This window comes from Gallus gallus, chromosome 2, assembly GCF_016699485.2.
Source record: "Gallus gallus isolate bGalGal1 chromosome 2, bGalGal1.mat.broiler.GRCg7b, whole genome shotgun sequence".
Lineage (NCBI taxonomy): Eukaryota > Metazoa > Chordata > Aves > Galliformes > Phasianidae > Gallus > Gallus gallus.
This window is the reverse complement of record NC_052533.1, coordinates 127,827,191-127,850,557: the sequence shown is the minus strand read 5'-3', so window position 1 is coordinate 127,850,557 and position 23,367 is coordinate 127,827,191. Positions and strand designations below refer to the sequence as shown.

Below are 23,367 nucleotides of genomic sequence, written 5' to 3'. Positions count from 1 at the left end.
CATACTTCTTGGATCAAAGGACAGCAAACATCTGTGTGCCAGTTTAGCATGAAGGCTGTATGAAGAAAGACAGATTCCTAATCATAAACTGCAGCCAAAAGGAGTTTTAACAACAAAACAACATTCAGGGCTATAATTTACTCCTGAATGCAGAGCAACATGCTGAATAATTTGATTAAATGTAGTTTTGGGGAGTTTATGTGAGGAATGTGAGTTGATTCTGTCTAGCACTGTAATATAAAATGACAAAACCTAAGCCAGCTAGAATACATTTTTATGCTGTGTTCAGGGTTTAGTAAAGCCTTCAGGCGGCTGGCTAATGTTTAGCACAGCTTTACAAATCTTCACTGGTGTCTGCTCGGCCATTTTATTTCCCTTCTGTCACATGGTGGGACGTGAAATGTGTCTCAAAATATTGTATCATTACCAAACAGTAATTGCATGGCTAACATCTAGATTACTCAGCCTGCGAGACAATTACAGAATCCTGGCACCCAATAAAAATATTACAGGTTAAGAAAAAGTACTGACCTGCTCTGAAAAGCGCTCCAGCAGCATAATGCATGGCCAAGGCATGGACGAGCTGCCTGGCAGTGGTGAAGATGGGTCCTCGCTCAAACACAGAGAAGGAGAGAGGGGTGTGATCTGAAGCTATATACAGTTTTAATGAAGCATGAATGCTGACAAGCAGATTAACAGGCTGTATTGTTAATTTTCTTAACTTCACCGGCTTGACTAAAGCTCTTGCATGCTCTCTCACTTGTTTGGGTAGTATCTGGGTAGTATCAGAACTATTCACAGACTGCCAAGCGCCTTTGTTTTCTGGAAGGTATGTATCAAACAGAGTCTTAATGTAGTAAACAAAGGTGTCTTCCACATAGAGCCTAGCTGGTTTGAGTTCAAAGCTGAGGTCATTCACATGAAACGTGAAATTCTCTTCTTCAGAAAAAGCAATGCAAAGCTTTATAAAGCAGTTTTCTTTATAGTTTTCCAAATCTTTGTTGGAAACAATGAGGTTGTTCGCTCTCGACCACTGCATGGTCTCATTTTTCTCTCCTTGGCACAGCAAGACTGCAAAATGGAAATTGGATTTGCTGTACAACTGATTGTCCAGTTGCAAGTCTTCACAATACACCTGGAGACTATAAAATGGTGGGAGGCCTTCCCCGGTGTCCTGCTGGAGCTCTCGTGACAGAGGTCTCAGGTAGCTGGTTGTTGGGGCCATGTGGAGGAAAACGTTGTCTGCTGTGAGCCGCAGGAGTTCAGACGACACTTTGTGATTTGTGATATCATCAAACACGGCAAGGCTTAGCTGACTGATAAACACTTTCAAGAACAGGCTCTGCTCTTGACTTCTAGATGGGAGGGAAAAAAAGTTTGTTACTTCATATATATATTGAGTTCAGCTAGCATCTTGCTTAAAAAAGCCATCAGGGGAGACCTGCACTTAATAACTCGGGAAACTCCTCATCCAAGTCCTGTTAATGGGATCTGACAGCCTTGATCACCCCAGTGGGTATCACCCAGGAGATATTCTAAGAAGTGGAGTATGCCACTTCTTAGAAGTGGATCTATGCCACGTTTCTATTTCTTACCAATCAACAGGATAGATTGGACAGGAGTTCCCTATATACGTAGTACTGCCCTATCAGATTTGCGATATAGCGTATATTAAAGCAGACAAATAAGATTTTCTAATAATTCAAGTACAGCCTCAGCTGTTACAGAATTTTCTTGGAGCCACTACTGAAGGCTACTATTATGGATAATCCATTTCACATTATCGAAGCAGAATGCCCTCCAACTAAACACCACAGCATTTTTATAGTGATGGCATTGAGGGCTTCCCCCCCTCCAGTGTTAAGTGCTCTTTGCCAAGTTTAACTAGCAAGTGAACTATTATGTACTGATGATGACCAATTTCTGAGGGATTAATACTTAATTATAGCTCAAATAAAAACAGTACAAGACATTCCATTCTAATTGTAGCAGCACTGCTGGAGGCCAGGTGTGGTGCATGTTAGAAATAGGTAGTGTTGCAATCACATTGAGCCTGAGCACCAGGCTGTGGTCTGTTATGGAAGTGAGAGAAGTCTTCTAAGAAAGAGCATTATAATCAGGTGCAGTTAATTACCAGGTCTAAAAGTATTTCTACAGTCCTTTCACATGAAGCTTCCCATCAGTTTTAGCAGGAGCTCATATGATTAAGGATGACAGGATCTGGTTAAATGCATGCTAAATCTATGAACGCACTCAAAATTAATTATGATTGGAAATGCTTTTTTTTTTTTTAAATGAACAACTCAGGACTTCTTTTTGTATCAGACATGTAGTGTTTACCCTAAAGCAACTTGCCTTTTGATGTTAGATTGTCTTTTATTAACTGTGATATACAAAACATAACGTGTGGTCTAAACATACGCCGCAGAGCATGCAGCAGTATTAAATAAAACAAACAGTTAAGCCAAAGTCCGTAAGTCAGTTAACACTTAGAAAGCTGACTGTCTTCTTGGGGCTATCTTGCTATGCTTTTACCATCTTTTATTTGCTTTATGTACCTGTTGAGGTTGATCTCGACGGGTCCTGCTCTTCCCTCTGGGGCCAACGTTATAATTATTGTTCCACACTGATGGACAATGTCCACATAAACATAGCCAAAACCAGTCAAGAACACAACCTAGTGGAGAGAGTTAAAACACGGACAGAATGCTACTATAATTCCTGTTTTTAATCTGTCACAATGTAAATAAATCCTATTAATGAATTCTAGTTGAGATCTTTCACTCAAGTCATAATACTATTTAGGAAAAAAAAAGTTCAGAAAATAACAGCTCTGATACTGTATTTCAACTGTGCCGCGAGACAGAATTTGCACCTCATCCTTTAACTGAATACATTTAAATAAGAATGTTCTTCTACAGGAATAAGCACGACACGCCTGCAGGGAGGAAGTTAAGTTAATAAAGAATAAACAGAAAATTTTAATTTGTGATTTTGGGCCAATGATGAAGGTGCAAGGTGTATTCCAGAAGCTCCACAAAATCCCACCTTGTCCTCCAGGAAACAAACACTAAGTTAACATTATCTTGCTATGCTGTAGCTCAGAGCTGGTGATACGAATGGTTGATAACATGATGCAAAACACATGACAGCAGCATTTTAAGAAGTAAAACTGGAAAAGTAATGTGGATTTGTGACAACTTGCTTAATAACTCAACACTGAGCTCGTTTTTAAGCCATCTGCACTGGTCTTGTGAGAACACCTTCATATGCAAGGTGCTGTCACAAAGAGATGGCAAAAGTCTACTGGAAAATGTGAAAGGTCTAAAAAGTCAGGAAAATGAGAACTTGACAACAGGTTTGTGTCTTGCTTACGCGTGTGCCAACTTTCATTCTGAACATGCTGTCCTTAGGAATAAATACTCTTTACAAGGGTAGATAATGGCAGGACAAGGGGAAATGGTTTTAAGTTGAAGGAGGGAAGATTTAAGTTGGATTTCAGGGGGAAGTTCTTTACAGAGAGAGTGTTAAGGTGCTGGAACAGGCTGCCCAGAGATGTTGTGGATGCCCCGTCCCTGGAGGTGTTCAAGGCCAGGTTGGATGGGGCCCTGTGCAGCCTGGTCTAGTATTAAATGTGGAGGTTGGCGGCCCTGCCTGTGGCGTTGGGGTTGGAGACTGATGATCCTTGAAGTCCCTTCCAACCCAAGCTATTCTATGATTCTGTGATTCTATGATAAATAGTCTAGTTTAAAAATAAACATTATTTTTTGGAGCTTAATTATGGAGTATTTACATGCAAGTTTTGTGTTTTTCCAGAATATAAGAAAGTCCTTTCAGGTTTGGAAAACTTGAAGCAGTCCTTGTTAGCACAAGCTGGCTTCTGTTTTCTTCTAGTCCTACTAATCACCACAGTTATTTACAAGACTGTAATGACAAGAGCTATCATTTAAAGGAATGCAAACTCAGGGAACAGCACAAAGATAATGGGCTAACACAAATGAAATAAGCAGTTGTTTGTCTTGAACAATCCTTACTGTTGTTAACAAGTCCCCATAACAAAAAGCTCTCGGAAGTTCATTAGGATCAGGAGTTAAACTGATTCTACCTTTGTTATTTATTATACAGATAATTAAGTTTCATTCATCAAATTACATCTGATTCTTCCGAGAATTACATATAAAAGAATTTAATTTATATATATCAAGTTTAATCCTTCACTTATCTGAAAGTTATTCTCCATCTTGCACTGGTAGAAAAAAGGACATTTACTGACTTAGCAGTACAACCTTGCTATTTTATAAATCCTCATGGATCTTAAAGATTGGCAATTTTAATTCCAGTTTCTGATGATGATGGACAGCAGAGATATATACCTTCAATTTTAGTAAATTAATGTTGGTTCTTTTTTTCTTTCTAAGGGCATCAAGATTAAGAAGCACCTATCTGAGATGGAAAGAGTACATATTATTTAAGATCCTCTAAAGTTCCAGTTAATTCAGTCTTAACCAAGTTTTATGTGAAGTCAAATCTAAGGCTATTAGCAGATTCATTATTGATATATATTTACAGTTTTCTAAGGGAAAGACTGGTTAAGAAATCCTGGGAGACTCCCTGTGAGTAAACCCTAAAACTTCAATAACAGAAAACTACAATTTTTATTTGGAGAGTTCTTCAAGTAGACAATGATCCCCAAATGTTGTCTTTAGCATCTAATTCCTTCTAGGAGCCAGATACTTATAAAGAACCCTGGTCTGGCATAACATTAATGACTGAAATTTGAAACCTTGCATTGCTTGAGTGGCTTGCTGAATGAAACCGAACTACTTGCTATATAACATAACACTCAATAATCAAGAGCATTTTGTGATTGGTCCCCGGGGAAAACATCTGAAACTAGTATTTCTTTCAAAGAGCCAAGCAGTTTATGTTGATTCCATGTAAACTAATGACTTCAAAGATGGAAAAAATTCCCATCAAAAAGAATTACTTCAGTCAAGGAAGTTTTCATTTACCTCAAAACAGGAGAAAAATAACAGAAGGAAAGAATTTTTTTTGTTTTTGTTTTATAAAGACATGGTTAGCTTCTGTGAAGACACAGAGGGAGAACAGCAGTGATGACTCCTACACGATGTAATGACGTTACCAAATGGAAGAATTTTCCTGGATCTTCTGGGATTCTTTGCTTCCAGAGGCCAGAAATTTTCAGGACTTATTTTTCCAGAGAATGTCGTGGACTTGCCAGGTTCATCAAAAATAAGTGAAAAAGTTCAGCACTACCAAGTTGGAATTTTTGATCTAACTATTTTTAAAATCAGTCACTGCCAAGTATGTATCTGTATTCTAAAAATTCCACAGGAAGAGGCTTAGGAAGGAGAGGTCTCAAGAGTTTAAAAAAAAAAAAAAAGCAAACAACAAAGCCAACAGAAAGGATATGCACATCACAGAGGAACACTATACTATGTAGGTCAAGAAGACAGAGATTTATGCTGTGAATTAGGAAATACTTCATAGTGATTTACTTGTGTTCCTTGATTGTTGATGTCCACAATATCACTCCATTCGTTTACTAAATCATCAGATGACATCACTTTCAGAAGAATGCTGGGTAACAAATCTCTTGTTTTGCAGTCTGGGTAGCTGGAGATTTGATGGTAAAGTTCATGATGAATTGAACATTCAGCTGGAATCTTTCTACAATAAACTTCAAACTTTGGTGTATCTGAAATATTTATATATAAAATATATAAGATTAAGGCTTTCTAAAATCCACACTAAATGAAAACAAACCTATGCGTACACAAACTAAGAAGTTTCTAAAATACTCTGCCTGAAATATTAGTAAGAAACAAAAACATTACTTTCCTACTTGTTGGAATTGTCTGTGCGGTTTTTCTTCTCTTTTCTTTCCCTTATTAAGATTTATATAAGTAGTTTTCCACTGATAGTTACATTAACATATTGTAGCTGGTGGTTTTTTTTTGTAGTTGCATTTGCCAATCTGAGGAAATTTAAGCATTGTATGGGACTGAACTGATGTCAACAAAATCTCACTGTCTCCTAGCTTCCTACAACCATTTCACTTTGGTAGCTGGAACCACAGAGACTCAAAAGCCTACAGCCTCATTACCTCCTAGTTAATTTCATTAGCTTCCAGGCTTCGGTGTGCTCCAGAGTTGCTAGATTTGAGATTCACTTTCATGTGGGCATGAAGTTCTTGTTTTAACCAAAACACATACTGAATTAATCTTTGTACTGGAGATAATGTGAAATCATTTATACTACAACAGTACACTTCTTAATTCCTGCATAAAACATACCTTTGAAGTTCTCTTTTACAAGCAATGAAATGGAGCACCTGTTGTGGATAATTATACGAGGACTTGGATCTTCTGTAAGTGTTAGGTATGTCACACCAAGATGCTCTTGGTAAGTCAGTGTTATAGCTCTAAAACAGAAGAAAACACATTTTAATGTGTAAGTTTTGGATGAAACGTATATGCGTTATTACCCTGGACATACAAATACATTCAAAACTACCATCTAGAATCTTCTTTATGATCAAGTTACAATTCTACCAATACTTACATATATAGGCAAGTACCTGTCTTCACAAAGCATGACATTGAAACAGAAGAGCATGTGGAAATACCATGAAACACAACATCAGAGAAAAAAAATCACTTCATGGAGACTATTTGTGAGTTAAACTGTGCATGTGTGTTTGCAAGATGAGAGCCCTAGCCAGCACAGATTTATATAAAATTAAAAACATGAGATTGTAAGCCCAAATTTTTAACATAAATCTTAAAAATTTTCCAGAGGAATCTGCACGCATAATTCTCTGACACACATGAAAGATATTTTAAACAATTATACAAATCTGTGACTGTTTGCTCTACTGGAATGATCCACAATGCTATTGCCCCTTCAAACATTGATGTTATGGATCATCACTACATCAGTTTTCAAAATGAAAAATCAATTAACTTGTTCTACTCATTAGCTACTTATGCATAAAATACCTTTAAGCAAATTCTTTTTTGCATGTGCTCATTTGACTATTTCTAAAAAAAACTGTTCACCTTATGGCGATTTTCAAAATTCAAACACCCTCACAATTTGCTCCAGATCCTCTATGACTGTCTCAGAATTATAAGGAATTTTTCCTGTGTTCTTCAGATTTTGGTGATTTTTTTTTTTAAGCTGAAGTCTGTGTGGGAACCTTTAGTACACATAATGATACCGAGTACTTTAGGCAAGAGAAAGATCATACAGCTAATAATTTATACTGATGTAGCTTCTCTGTTTCTTTCAGCAGAATATTTCTTATTTATATCAGGAAGAGAATGAATAGATTTATATATCAGGGTTGAGAATTAAATCTGGGTATCTGACAAGCCATTGGACTTTTATTTTTAGCTAACTGGATGCATTTGTTTGGAAGCAGAACGCACATTCGAATATTTCAAGCTTTCAAAACTTGGAAGTCTTTTCTTGCTTATAGTCTTAAAATAGTTTCTCACTTGTATCACTTTTCCTGTTTTTCTCGTACTAAAATATATTTTACCTCCCATAAACAAAACCTACATTTTTGTCTGGTATTACTCTACATTGTCCTTCAAATCTTGTTACAAAAAAATTAAAACGGACCGTAACCACAAATGAAAGCTTTTCATTCTCTTCTTTTGTACACATGTATAAATAGAAGCCCATACCTTATAAAAATCGTACAACTTGTACAAGATCATAACATTAAACCATTTACAATAAAACCATCAAAACCATCAAAAGATAACAATTTTTAAATTGAAGTAAGGCTTGCCTTTACATATGGGGGGCATGTGTTACTCTGACTTCCACATTAATCTCTTGCTATTTGTTACTAGCTCTGGCTTTATAGCAACAAGGAACATTCATCACTCATGACTGTTCAGCATTTAGTACCTGGTATAAAATCCGCTTTCCGTACAGGCCCCAATGGGCACTGCCACACTCTGTCTGGGAAACTCCTGTTTAATCACAGCTGGTAGGCTCCAGAACTCAGAGCTGCCACCTGGACTGAAACTCAGCAGCATGCGCTTTTGAGTAGGAGGTGTCCCTGAAGTTATAGGGCTGCTGTCCGCCAGCAGGTCCCAGCATGGCACAGAAGTCAGTGTTTCAGTGTTCTTTGTCCTGGCCGGCCCAACACTGAACACGGTGCTATCTGCTGAGTAGAAGTCCTGGAGAGAAAACATAGGGTAGTAGGGGACAAGCTGGCTCATAAGATGATTTTATTCATGCTGATCTTGCATAGAACAGTTTTAAGTAGCCACTGGGCCACAACTAACTAAAAGCTGCATTGAGTCTCATGCTTTCAGAGCTATTTGGCCAAATTCTGTCTTCAGTTATACTTAAGCAGTTTAACTGAGCACAGTTATCTATAGTCCACTCTCAGCTGCACAAAATAACTCCACCAAAAGCAACAGTTACGTCGCTGTAGAACAACTGTGAGAAGAAAATCCATTGATAGATTTAACAGTAGTAGTGGACTCTAGCCTCAGCATTCTTCCAGTTCCCCTTAAGTTCCCTCATAAGACTGCCACAAAATGCACAATGCACAAACATAGACACTGATGCATAATAATAAAATAATGCAGTAATAAAACAATACGTAAATAGGGAACTTTAAAAATACATTGATCTGCCGACTCTTTTCCAGTTTGAGAATTCTTTCCATACATTTTACTATGAATATAATCTGCAATAAATTTATATAAATTGTTGACCATGAATACGTTTTGGTTCCTGTGAGCTAGTTCTTAAATCTACTGAGCGATTATTAGAAAGCTGATATTCACAATTTGATGCAGTTTGCTGAAATACATAAACCTTGGGCACGTCCCTAGTTCTGCAGCCCCGTTCAGATAACTGGAATCTTCCCAAGAGGATAACAAAAACTTTTCAGCCTGCCAGGCCAATATACCTCTTTTACATGCAAATTCAGTAAAAATTCACAGAACAATTTCAACAGCTACTACGGATTATGCTGCTTATTTTACAGAAATGGCCATTAGTGTCTGAACAGATGGAGGATAGGCAGAACTAATTGTGTAACGTGCAAGAATCTCCTGTTTTGCACAAAGTTTGATCACAGTTAATTACTGCAGTTGTATTTGCCCAGGATTCTCTATTTTGAACTGAAGTGATATACCATAGTCTATCATTATTACATCTAATGACTTCTGTTCAAGTTATGCTGTACGCAGTTAAGACTATACAAATCTAAATATGCCTGTAAGGTAGGTGACAAACAAAAACAGCACTTTACCTCTTCTCCTGAGTACGGTTTGGAAATACAAAGCTGTGGTCTGTAATAGATTTGATATGATGTATCATTGATTATTGTTGTCTTATCTTCGATTTGTAGAATTTGTATACCTTGTCGAACCATAGAAGAAATGCAGAACTGACACAACTGTAAGATAACAATGATGATGATGAAGTCATACACAAAAGCAGGACACACTGAAATACAATGACTGAACTGCCATTTTCTGAACTGCGGAAATCGTACTTTTAAAATGGAGCCATATCACATACTTCTAAGTTGCAACTGTCAATGATTTTCAAACAAGAATGATAATTAATTCCAGGAAGTCTTGTATAATCTTGATGAGCTGGGCAGATCATTTCTTACTAATGCTTCAAATTATACTTCTTATATTATTTACATTCTCATTACAGGTATTAACATAATTGGGGACAAGCTATAATGCTGCATACATTTGATGATTTTTTTTTAACTAAATGATAAACTTATAAATCAAGATAATTTTATCCTAACCTTCTGATGACCTGGAAAAGCACCAAGTTTTATTTCAGCTTCAACAAAACCTTCTTCATCCAATGTTACCACTTCCCCATTCTCAGCATCCTTCCATTTTGGGGAGGTCACATCATGGACCAGTTTGATTGCCACTGATTTGTGCACGGTATTTGTGTTTGCCCAGTATATTCCAACCTGAAAAGCTTCCTGTAAGTGAAAAAAGACCAGCTATCACTTGTTGATAATTCCACGCATTTCTTCTACACTTAAATATTGTTTCCAGTATGCAGCCAGTGTCATTCCCTGCCTTTTTCAATTCTTTTTAAGTGGCACAAGGATAGATGAAACCACAGTGCAGATATGAGATTGATCCACCCATTGGAATCAAGACTGTAGGCTACACTGAGATGTGTTAATCAGCAGATCTTTTGTTTCTTAACAGACATTCATGGGGAAAAAAAGGATGGCAAAATAAGCAGGAAGTATCAAATTGTCCTGCTGGAACTGACAAATTGGTCTGTTGAATTATCTTAATTCTTTCAAAAATAAATAATATCAGGACTGTAGTAAAAAAGCACAAGAATGACAAAGCTAAGATATGTGAGAAGATCCATTACATAAAACCCTAAATTCAGGAAGGAAGATGTTCTGAAGATGTTCTCATTTGTCATTCACTCTGTCTTGCTATCAAACCTCTTCTGGTACTATACGAGCTATGAAACACCACTCACAGAAGAAACGTTCCTTAGAGGCTGCCAGCTGTACTATCATGGTCAACAACCTCCCAACCTCCCCAGGTGATAAGCTAATAATACAGGATGCAGTTAGGCCTGCAGAGCAGTGCCTAAAGTCTTTACTTTTGCTTTGGAGTAATTTACTTGGGCTGCTACATGGAGAACTATGTCTCCTGACTCAAATGGCAGTTACCTCAAAGTTGGGGGGAATCATTACTTTCCCAGTAGGCACTTGAAGCACTATCTTCTCTCCTTCAAATAGCCAGAGGTCCCACTTGGACTGATTGATAAGCAAAGCCCAGGGCAGGAGTTCTATCAGCAGAGTTTTAACACACGGTTTCCACACTGACAGCTTTACCCGCATTGGGCTGTCCCATTGGGAGAGCTGTTCACTGCTGTTCGGAAACAAATAAGCAAAACGATAAAGTCAAAGGAACAAATAATGATTTTAAGATAGGCAATCATTTTCATTTCATTTTCAAGACCTTACCTTTTTGAAATAGAGAAACAGTCTCTTCTTACCTAATCATTCTGGAACATATTGTTATGCTGTCAGAGTGAGCCTCTTGTAGGCCATAAAGACATATTTGTAACAGCATAAACTCAACCTAAATTTTGTCAATTAAATGAATGCCCTAGAAACAGAATCGCTGCTATTCTCTGAAGCTAAACCTGTGATTTCTGCAGACACAGAATCAAAAATGATTTATTTATTTTCCCCTCAAATCTTTTTCTGCTGTTTCTGAGCTGAAACACAGATGCAGAATAGACAACCTCTCCAGCTGCAGCAAAGAAATTGCATTCACAAAAAGTTCTGTTTATTTAGTCCTTGAATGGATGCAGTCTTTTCAATGTAATCAAGGGCAGCCCCTATGCTAACTGAAAGTTTTTCGTGCCTGCAACCTCTTCTGCAGCTTACAAATAGGAATTCTCTAATTACTGAAAACATACTCAACGTTGATCACATGCAGTCTTCTTGAAGTTGATTTCACAAGGCTGACTAAGCAAACAAGCACCATGGAAAGCTCTTGATAACAAAGAAAATGTTATATGTGAATAGCATTTCAGGGGATTTCCTTAGGATGGGGTGCTACAGGAGGCTGGAAGCACAATAATAACTTTTCAAAACTGATAAAATCCATAGTTGGTTCAGAAGATTCTGTGGCCTAAAAATGCATTCAGAATAATCCAATGAAGGATAAAATACAATATCTTTGAACTTTTAAGAAACTTACACTACAGAGTAAAAAACAAAATGTACAAGCTTTCACTAATTGTGCAATATACAGTTAGACCAGATCAAATACATCAAATTTTAGATCACCGAGATTATTTTTAATTAACAAGGAATCCAGGACAAGCTATGATATTTTCACAGCTGACCTAACTCTGAAAGGATGCAAGTTGATCTATTAATGTGAGTAGAAAGTTCATTAAGGGTCTTGGTGATCCTTATTTTGATTAAGTAGTTGAGCTCTACAGAGTTTATTCTCGGTCAAGACTCAAAACACTGAGTTCTACTGTTAGGTTAGTTGCTTTAAATTTCATTAACAAAGTTTTATAGTAAAAAGAGATAAAGAGAATAACCTATTTAGATAAAGATCAAAGATCTTCCAGCCTAGTATTCTGACTCTTATACTGGTTAGTAACAGACATCTACAAAACCCTGAAAAGACAGCTGGCAGATACCAATGCTCTGCCAGTACATTTTCCCAGCCTCCAACAATCTGTGAATAAGGGAGTTATTTAGCAGTAAGTGATACCTTTGTATTTAATGATATGGATGGTAAAGTTTTAGTTAGCTTCCTAGATGCTTTATTTCAATTAACAATTTTTTCTTGTAAAAGATCTCTTCATTTGAAAAGTCAGTGCAATGACCATGAAGTACATTTAGCAAAAAAACTACCTGTCTGAATCCTTCTTGTTATATGGCCATGCAGGCTGACGAGGATTAGCAGTGCCATAAAACTCGGACAGGATCTGGCTGACATTGCCACCTGGATGAGATTTAGTTGCTATCTGTTTAATAAGCGTAGTTGAGATAGGGACTGCACACTCTGAAGGATCATCTTCCTCCCTGTCATTGAAAACAGATTTGATCATTCACAAAACAAGATCAAGTATTAATAGCAGTAACATTTTCTTTAATGAAGCTTTCCAAGTGGGTTCTGCAAGAGGAACGCTCTCAAAATAATTGTGGAAGAATTAAGCAATGATGTCCAACAAATTACCGAGCATATACAGATGTGCATGAATTTGTTATGACACTTTAATTTGTGTCTGAGACCCCAGAACTCAAGAGTAGTCTTATTAAATAGTCCAAGAGAATTTAGGATTTTTTTTTTTTTCCAAAACACAAAAATGTGGATAGTTTAAGCAAACAAATGCCAACACATTCAGTATAGTGATACTAAATGTATTATTTCCTACCATATCACTCCAGGTCACACACACTTGTTCTCCTGTATCTCCTTTCCATACTCGGTACTCTTTGAAATATTGCACTAGAAGTTAAAGTGTAAATCGTTTCTTCTTTTCAATACGAATGAATCCTTTTCAAGGAAAGTGAACATTTTACCTGGCTTGAAATGTCAGGTGATGTGTAAGATCAGGTTCTATATTTTGCAGTGCTTTCTCCTGTCCTTTCCCTGGAACCACTTGTGTTTCATTCAATCCTAGACTCCTTTTCTCTAAATGTATGATAATTGGGTCTGGAAGATGGCTCCTTACAATGAAAAGAGGGCTGAAAACAATCTACAAAAAGGAAAAAAAAGACAACACTTTTATTCTCATTTTATTTCAGAATTACATCTGTTGAAACAAGCTATTAATAACCAGTGGGTCATTCTGCCCTTAATTAATGACATATACGTTGTCAACACTGGGATTACAGAGGCATTACTTACTATTCGCTGCTGCACATGAGAGCTGGGCTCAAGGGTCAGAATTGTGCACCACACATATGTAATCAAACTCTTTGAGGATGGCACCTGTATGCAAATTGATCAGCAGTATTTCATTAAAATTATTCTAAGGTGATGATAATGAACATTTCATCATATCAAACAGAACTTTAAATGTAAAGTTCTCAGTTTTCACAGACATTTTTTATGTGGTATCTCAAGCATCTAATTCCAGACATACCTGAATGACGGTGCTGTGTTCTGTATGTTCAGAACTCAGACAAACATCTTGAGACCAGTCTTCGTCTCCTGTGGCCTTCACACTCAGCTCAGTGAGCTCATCATCTTCTAGGACATACGAAGGCAGCTTCTGCTTGGCTGCAAGGCAGTTGATGTGCTCTTTAACAACGGCCTGTCCATCCTGACTAATGTAATGCTGAACCACCTTCAGTTCGATACTTTCTGAAAGGTAACTACAGACTGTCTGTCTTCCACAGATTAGGATCTAAAACACACAAAAATATTCAGCCCATGTATAAACAACTGGAAATAAGAAAGGTCAGGATTGAATTACAGATGGAAAATGCATACAAAAACAATCTCTATTTTAGCATTTTCATTCTGTTACATTTTTCTGAGCACTACTGAAGGCAGTGAACGGTAAATATTATTTTTATTGGCCAAATGTATGTGCAATTTCATAGAAATCGGGCATTAAGAATCTCAACTCAGCAGTATTGACCATGGCTGACATAATTCTGCCTTTGATTTTAATAGCACTGTGATGGTCTCTGAATACTACACCCTTTCTAAATAGACACAGTGATATACTTCAGACATAAGGTTTCCACTGACACGGGACACTGGGACATGCAGAGATCCAGATCGTTAATGGTTGCTGTTTTAAAGCTTATAATTCCACTAAATGGCTATGCCATTTAGTTGTTGCTGTCTACAACACATGAATTATTTCTCATAGAACATACACCTGTCTTTTTCTAAGCTGTATGAAGGAAAAGCATTCCATGTATATTTCTATTACAACCATCATTATTTGCTTTTCACTAATAAGGCTGTGCACCACAGCTACAACCAAACAAGCAAACTCTCAACACAACTTTGAGTGAAGCCAGGAACTGCTCTTGACTGATCAGCTGTATTTCTGCTGTGCAACATGAGGCACTCTGCCATATTCATGTTGCACCCACCCCATGCTCTCCCTCCTGCCAATGCACTATTACAAACCTCTATACAGAGATATGATGTGAAAAGTTACTGTGCAGCAACCCATTTTCAGCTGTTAACTTGGTTCTTCACTTTCTTTTAATAATACTAAGGCCTGAATTACCTCCTAGAATAAAACAAGTTTCTTAACAAAGTGAATTACTTCAACTCAAGACCTTAACAAATCCAAGATATTGTGGAAGTTACCAATGTCAAATTTTCAAACCACACAAAAGGAGGTTTACTGAAACATGTGAGATATGTGGTGCTAACAGTTTTTATATGCTAAGATCCATATCATAATGAGTTCTTACAGAAGAGTTGTAAAAACTCCTTAAGTGTATCCAGAATACTGTTATACTTGCTTTTTTGCAGGTCTTGTTAGGAAGGGAATAATAAGGTTTATTCATGAATAAACAATGGTTTAAGTTACTCAGATTAAGTTAGTTTTTTCCAAACAGGATCAAATACTCACTTGTTTTTGTACTCCACTGAGCTGCTGAACCTTGATAATAAGTGAAGCTGTGCGGCCCTTGTACTGAATGGTACGGATAAAGGTCCCTGCATTGTCCACACTGAATGGCTCAGACCACCGCCAGTTTCCCCAGCCTTCGATACAGATGTGCAACAGCTGGAAAGAAAACAATTACTACTTCAATACTAGCCAGCCTTGCAGTAAGATAGGAATTCCCATGACAGGGAAGTATCCTTGTTTTTAAAACTCAGCCATGCTAAGCACACCAGTTCACTGAATCATTTGCTCATTCTAGGACTTCAGATAGGAACAGAACAATGGACAACACAGTAAGATGGTTCTGCATCATGCGTCTCTGTAAATTACCTGTTTTAACTCAGTGTTTACAGCTGGAAAAAATTGAGCAAACAACAATTCAACATACGTTAGGTAGACTAGAGAGCATAAAACAGGAAATAAGAGATTTTCTTTACTGTATTTGAAATTATTCTAGAAATCCAATCTCCGCATTAGCAGCAAGGCAATACGGAGTGCAGGTCCATTTTTTTTTGGCCTTTAGAGCAAGAGAGAATATTGCAAGCACCGTTCACCCCAGTAGAAGCATACAAATCTTTCTGTATGTATACATGGAGAGCTCAGACCTACAGATGTGTTAAACGTATAAGAATGTAGCATATCACTGAGAGATGGGAAACATTTCATTTCTTATACAAATGTGGTGGCAAGTTCAAGCTTGACTGCATGAGAAGAACTTTTACTGTGTAATTATACTCCCTGTGTGATTTATTCCGGAAAAGGAGTGGCTTTTTTTCCAGTTTAACTTAAATCACTTCCAGAGCAATATAGTCTTTCATCATTTGAAGAGCCTTTCATCCACTTACCCACCATACGCACTTACCTCTATCCCATGGAGATTCTTTAAGCCAGAGTAGTGAAAATTGGTACTGTTCCATGTAGGTCAATGAAGTTACACAAATTTACGCCAGCTGAAGATCTGGCTATTTAGCTCTGCATAGATCTTTTGTGGCTGTGCAAACTTAAGAATGTGAGCTATATATAAGGGATCAAAGCAATAGGAATTCTGGGTAAAATTTAGTCTTTGCAGAGGGCCAGCATAGAGTCTAAGCATCACTTAAGTCCTTCAAAATGGTTACATAAAGGCCTTGTGGGAGTTCTTTCTTGAGGGTTGAATTTCAGACTGATTTTGCACATCTGTCATTAATTAATTTAAGTAATTGGGAACAGGATCAGGGCCAGGTTTGATTATTTACACTAGCAAAAAATGAGACTTGTAAATATTATGCTCTCCCATGATTTGTTTCCAAAGACAGATAGCACTGTCCATAGATCTGGCCAGTTGGACTTGGTGAATGTCTGGATGTTGTTTTTTTCATTGTTTTAAGAAACAACCACAGCAACAACTTTCAAAGATATTACAACTCGGTAGCCTGTTTGCAATTTGCGGTATCCTCTGCACAAGTTACACACAGAACAAAAACATCCATTCAGTGGGTGGCTTTTGAATTTGTTAGAGTGATGACTGTTGAATTTAGATTCAAATTAGCTTTATGCTGGAAGCACAAAGGCTTGTGTGTGCCAGTGTGTGCATGGGCACGTGCTTGGCTATGCACATGCGTAGGCACTTCCTTACATTCAAGATGTTGAGGGAATTGTGCACTAGGACACTCCAACTCGTAAACAAACACATTGCTTTGATACTTAAGTATTAGTTACAGAAAAGGAAAAACAAAAATAAAGAAGTCCAACTGCAGTGGCTGGAATCGGTTCAGTTTCTTACAGAGGCAGCTGGGAATAAATCTCATCACATCTGAACACTAAGAGAAACAAGGAAACTGTTTGCTTTGGAGAGACTGGTAGCGGGAAATGACAGCCAAGTAATGAGAAAAGGTACTAAGAAGGCACACAAAATATAGCGTTCTCCAAAGATAGATGTCACACAAATGCCATAATTGATGCTTAGTAATTGCATGTAGCTCCAACATTAGGATGTCTCCCACCCTGCATAAACAGCTTTGCTCATGAGCTCAATATTCCCAAGGAACACCCTGTCAGCTTTCACTGAGTGCTCATTAGCTCATAGATGATACCTTTACTCATTTTATTCGTAGCACAATGATTAGTGTGCATTTAACTTCATGGTTCAGAAGGAAAAAAAAAGATATTTTATGTTGAGAATTTTGTATTTTCTAAATACTGTATACTAGTAAATACTACACGCAACAGGGAATGACCTCCATAAGCTATTTTAATGACATAATAATGTAAGAATTGCATAAGTTTCCTATCGAGCAAAGAAACTGCATTCCATGAAAACACAAAGGAGATCTCTGGTGAGAGCTGGTGAACCAGTGAGAACTGGTGAACCAGTTACTCGAATGAGAGATTTCTGGAAAGCATGGCTAGAAGTGATTAGCAAATGACACTAAGTGATATAGAGATATATGGCAGGAAACAAAAATTGAAGTAATTTTAGAAAATTAAGTAATCAAGTGTGAGCATTATGCTAGCAGACGTCATATTAAATGGTATTAGATGGAGTCCTAATGTTATAAACCTGACCTAATATACAGATTGAAGGCAACTGCCATATAACCCCTTTCATTTATCAAGCTTTAAATACTAAGTAGTTCTTAGAAACTGTGCTTAAAAAGAAGTTTAACAACTAAAACTAAGTATGGTATATACATCAGGAGAAAAGAGAACTCATTGCAAAAAGGTACAGAAAATATTCAGTGAACCTCAACAACATTCTAACAAACATAATGTAGTGACAAATGGCAATCTGGAGTTCAGAGAGAATTTAAAGCAGACTATCTTTTTTACACATATTCATTGGCACCCCCGTTTGCTGTTGGGAAACATATCAACAGATACTGCAGAGCTTTTTGTTTTGACTAGACTTTGCTGTTTTGGAGATTTCTTTTAAAATCTGAGCCATTAAGGATTTCTGTCTTGCAATGGAAAGAAATTGCCTTCAGGGAGGCAGACTAAGATGAAGCTGTTCCTACTGGACCGAATGGTTTGGAAAGCTGCATTTTTTATCATAGTTCCTCACAGAATGTTTCTATGCACCTCTCAAGATTTGCTTAGGTTTTCAGCTAGATGTGTGGGTGAAGGATATGATCTGAGTAAATAAAGCTAAGTGTCATATGACAGGGCATGGAGACTAAAATGGGGGATTAAAAATGAGACTTAGAATGGAGCCTGTCCAGAAAAGGCAGCATTTTCCAGCTGTATAAGTAATTTAAATCTTGTGCCCTCAAAATGCTTAGATACAAATTTATTTCTATATTGCTTGTAACTTGGGTTCACTTCAGTTAAATGGTATCTTCTTTCCAGGTGAAACTAGTAGATGCCTTCAGGGGAGAAAAAGAGACACTGATGTAAACTATGAGGGGCTTGAAGGAACCAGGTGAGGATCTGGTTAGTGGCATGGAAGCAAGCGGTTATTTTAAGAGATATGAGACAGTACAGTGGGATGATGCAGAAGCAAGGAGGAAAACAGAGACCTAAAAATGGGAGCTGAAATGGTAAGATTTGAAGCTAAAGCAATTTTTAATTGAAAATCTAATAGTGAAGGATGACTGGTATTTTTTTTGTTTGTTTTTAGGACACTTTGCACAATGTGGCACTTGACAAGAATTAGCAATAGTACTAACAAATAATATTTGGGAAAGCAGCAAATGCAACATTCAGCAACTGCTTATTGTCAACTGCAGCAGTCACCAAAAGGCTGAATTTCATTTTGGCTTGATTTTCTCATGGGACCTGGGAGATCTGACCTTCTCTACACCACCAGGCCTTGAAAGACAAAAGGACAGAACAGGAGATGGAGGAAAGCAATTTCCATCACTCCTGTCCTGGCCAGGAGGCACAAGGTTGCACTCAGCGGATAAACTCTGACCCTCAGGGTTTCCTGGAGGTACTGTGAATCTCAGCAACCTGCAAAGAAGGCCTGAACCCCACAGGAACCAACTTGCTCTAAACACTGTGGAACTGTCTTTTGGTTAAGGAATGGTAACCAAATTATGAGGATTCATGTGTCTCATGGACAACATTAATCTCTATGTGCCCCAGATATCATCTAGAAAGTAAGTTACACATAATATAGTCTAACCACTGATTTTGAATGCAAAATCCCAAAGGAAAGCACCAACACATTTCTCACTACTGAAATAGTGTAAAATAACATAAAACTTCTTTTTTTTTTTTTTTTTTTTTTTTTTGCCTGATGTTGTTCTGCAAATAACCTGGGGAGGATTATGTTAAGTACAAAAGGTTGTGCACAGCATCTGTAACATCCCTAAACAATAAAACAGGAAAAAATCCTCATAATAACCAATGTGTAAGTCACAGCTTCTAAGCTGAACCCTCAGAGTACTGTATATCATCTTACACTTTACAGGATATAGCCCAATACCTGGAAGAATGGACACTTGGAAATAAATAACGATGAATTATTATCTTGCTGGAGATGCAACAAATGAAAATCTAACTTTTTTTTTCATAGGAGAAAGAGGAGGAGGTTCTTAAAGCTATTTCCCAATCTACAACTGCCTTTAAGACTGTTCATAACATTCCAGCAGAAGTCATGCTTTGCAGGCCAGCTATTTAAAACAAGGGAAGAAACATTTTAAATGGATTCTAGTGTTCCAGTGAGGGCATTACTAACGTAACAACTCCTAATACCTTTTCAAGAGTTTCTAGGTGTACATTCAGAAGAATAGAAAAGCAAATTACAGAGATCTTTTCTCTTAAATTCCACCTAAGTAGCAATTAAAGTGGCACAGATTTCTTTCTTATTTCCTTGCTAAGAAATAAATGTATGCAGTTTATAATCACATTCTCACTGAAGCCATTGCTCAAATCAAAATACAAAGTGACTTTTACCTGCAGCATCTGCTGCTTCAAATTAAGGACAGTGTAAAGGGAAAATGGGCTGTTGCTACAATGCTGGGAGTGAGAAAGTGAAAAACTGAGCAGAATCAGCGTGTTACAGAGATTTTTGCTGTTTATTTGCAAGCAAACAACCTCTGAAGAATACATTTGGGGGACTCTCATATGAATGGTTGGTTTTTACATTTGCTGTGATCCCTGGTGGGACTCTGGGACTGCCTACTGTCTTGCAAGACAGAATTCCTTAACCCTGAGTAAATTGCTAGGAAGATCTGATCTCTTCTAACTTCAGAGTTTCACCCTATGTATCATGTGCTCCAGTTCTCCTAAAAAACACAGCTGTCTTGGAGACAAACATGACTTTTGACACAACTGGGGCCCATCCCACGAAGCAACTTGAAGATCAAGATAAGGAGAGCAGACTGGATCCAATAATAACGGAGGGGCCAGCGGTGTCTGTGGAGCACAGGAGTGATGTAGCTTCGCTTCCTTTTTAATGATATCTCACAGACCTCTAACTTTCATTAAAATCTGCAACAGGAACTCACGAGGTCTGGCAACTTTTGCTGGAATTGCTTAAAGCTTCAAATATCATCAGTTTTGGACTTACCCCAGCTCTGAAAAGGACTATATACTGGGGGTGTCTTCTCCCCGAGGAGGGTCAAAAACTCATGAAATCTGAGGGAAACATAGGAGATGGAACAGAGCAAAAGAAAGAGCACCGGCCCTCAGACTTATTACTGAAATATTAGCCAAACTAGCAAGACTTGCAGGAATTTGAGTGAAAGTTAAAAGGGAAAGGTTAGGTTTGCTGAAATTCAGACAAACTGGGCTGGGAAAAACCAAATGAAAAAAAGGAGCTTAAGGCTAAGCCAGGCAATTAGAGGGACAGCACCAATAATCGATCAAACCAAATCCTTGCTATGCTATAATTGTTTTCTGAACATTAGAAAATTGAATTATTTTAAATTATAGCCTATTGTAACTTCACTAATATTGATTTCAAATACAAGTGAAGCACTATAAAACTATCAGCTACTACAAAAATAATGTATTGTAGGTAACACATAATTATGTTAAATAATTCAAATGGGTAATTACTGCATCTCACACTATGCTTAATTAGCAAAAGAAAAATTGAGAATTTTATTGATGTGAATGTAAAAGAAATACAATCCTTTTAAAACTATTTATTTTCATCTAACTGAACTGCCTTGCCATACTAAAAAAACATTTTGCAGAGGTTAAATAAAGTATTTCATGGCAACCGCTGCTTCTTAGTGCCTGTGTAACAAGAAACATGAGCCAGCCAAAGTTGTGCAAGTTGGTTTTCTTTCCCAGTAAGAGAATGTGGTATCTAAGACCTTGTCCTAACTCATTTTATCCCCAAGTGTAAGTCAAGTAAGTCAAGTATGAACTAATGCCTGGAGGGAAGTCCCTGACTCCAGAAGTATGGATTATTTCACATTTATCTTACAATCTGCTCTCAGAGTTCTTAAAATTCACTAACTTGGCAAGTTGGGAATTATCATGAGAAATGAAATAATTTCATAACTATGAAGTCATCTAGCATTCCATGAATATGACACTGGTAGGGTCTGTCCATGCTTGGGCATTATTCTGACCTTTGGGTAATAACACTGCTAGATGGAAACAATTAGAAAAGTGCCACAGCTTAATGGGTACAATCTGATGTCTTAATTGAGGAGTTGTTTTCATTTCAAGGATTTGTATTAATCATTAAGAAATTTGCACATGACAACATTTGTGATATTCTTTAAACAAACCTATTTCGTATGACCTAAAATGATTGTGCTGTTTAGGCTGTTTAGATGAACTGCCCCTTGGAAGCATGCTATATTTACAGCAATTCAAATTTAACATTAACCAAATGAACAAAGCTTACAGATGGATGCCAAGATTCTCTAACCTTTGTAAAGAAAATTTGCTTCTATCTCACAGCGTGTGGAAAGCATATGCTTCCATATATTTTCAGTGGGATTACCTCAGTGCTATTTTTTAGTCACTAAATTTCCCAGCAAGTGATGGCCGTTGAAAAATGTTAAAAGAGCAGTAATACTCTTGAAACTATTCCAAGGGCTGGGACAAGCAGGGCAGAGCCCCCCTACTGGAAGAAAGTGCTGGCCAGCAACGTGGTTAAGTCAGGAGTAGGCTGTTAGCCTCACCATCTCCCAGGAGATGGGAATCCAACATGACACTCACAGTTGTTTATCAGCCCAGTTCTTCAGTGAATCTGAATCTGATCAGAGCAAAATGGAATGGGAAAGCCCTATGGCATCACTATGTTTCAAAAGGAAGAGTGAATATCTGAAAAACAAATCTTAGGTTCTTAGTGTCACTTCATCCAGGCCCTAATGTGTGACTTGGTTTTCTTCTGGACTTTTTCACCTTTCATTTCATTTAATATGAAACTTACATATTAGTCATGAAAACTCAACGTTTCGCACAGCTCAATCCTGTGCCCAAAAGGATAAGCTGAACATCAATGTTTTATTGGATGGCTAATGAAATATGCAGTACAGTGGTCGTTGGCAGCTGGGTTGCAGGTGACATAAAGCATTAGTAACATGCTACAGTTTTACTCTTCTACTTTTCACTTTGAGATAATCATCCATTCCAAAATTCTCCAAGTTGCACAATTATAATGAAGTACATAATTACTAGAATCCACTATCACCAGAAGCACACCACTTGTAGAAGGAGAATGATGATCAAAATCAGATTCCCCCAGCCTGGACAATCCTAACCAGGAAACAGACAAGAAAAATTAAGTGGAAAGTCTTACTGAGTTCTGTTTTTATTTATAATTGCTTTAAGCATTTTCTTCTCTTTCCATGTGTTTATTAAAAGTTTAACTTTTTTTTTTTGCTACAAGAGCAAGTGATTATTGGTTATAAAAAACGGGTCACATTTTGCTGGCTTTTTAAGACAAGCCCTGTTCCTTCTCCTTCACACGACTGGAAGCAGCTCTGTCAGCTGTAACCCAAATGCCAGTAAGCACTGTCAGCTGGTGAGGGGGGATCCTGCCTCTCCCCCCGACCCACGCCAGAGCACAGTCATCCATTTGAGTTGACAAGAGATGTACAGAGCTCTAGTGTCCCTGCAAATCTCTGAGTGCACACAGATTTTATAGGAAATCCCCTGTTGGTGCGGTTGAGATGGCCCATTATTAGCCTGCCTTCAGTTCCACGTATGCCTTAAGTGTTAACTGCAACTGTTTACTCTGGCTGAGTTTCCTATGCACGGATTACAGCATTCATGTAAAATTCAGTAGTTCTGCATATCCAC

At 37.6% G+C, this 23,367-nt stretch overlaps 1 protein-coding gene across 5 annotated transcripts in view; it reads right to left on the bottom strand.

Moving 5' to 3' along the window:
- The window catches only part of VPS13B (vacuolar protein sorting 13 homolog B), a 411,590-nt gene that overhangs the window by 23,342 nt on the left and 364,881 nt on the right, over positions 1-23,367 (bottom strand). For all 5 annotated transcript variants that reach the window (XM_040695919.2, XM_040695916.2, XM_040695918.2 and 2 more), the window contains exons 44-56: positions 15,142-15,297; positions 13,684-13,947; positions 13,446-13,529; positions 13,118-13,293; positions 12,446-12,616; positions 10,733-10,934; positions 9,824-10,012; positions 9,308-9,454; positions 7,945-8,219; positions 6,318-6,445; positions 5,520-5,719; positions 2,559-2,677; positions 532-1,355 (exon numbers count right to left, since the gene is read on the bottom strand). In XM_040695919.2, the coding sequence (XP_040551853.1) occupies positions 532-1,355; positions 2,559-2,677; positions 5,520-5,719; positions 6,318-6,445; positions 7,945-8,219; positions 9,308-9,454; positions 9,824-10,012; positions 10,733-10,934; positions 12,446-12,616; positions 13,118-13,293; positions 13,446-13,529; positions 13,684-13,947; positions 15,142-15,297 (2,935 nt within the window). The remainder of the gene's footprint in view (positions 1-531; positions 1,356-2,558; positions 2,678-5,519; positions 5,720-6,317; positions 6,446-7,944; positions 8,220-9,307; positions 9,455-9,823; positions 10,013-10,732; positions 10,935-12,445; positions 12,617-13,117; positions 13,294-13,445; positions 13,530-13,683; positions 13,948-15,141; positions 15,298-23,367) is intronic.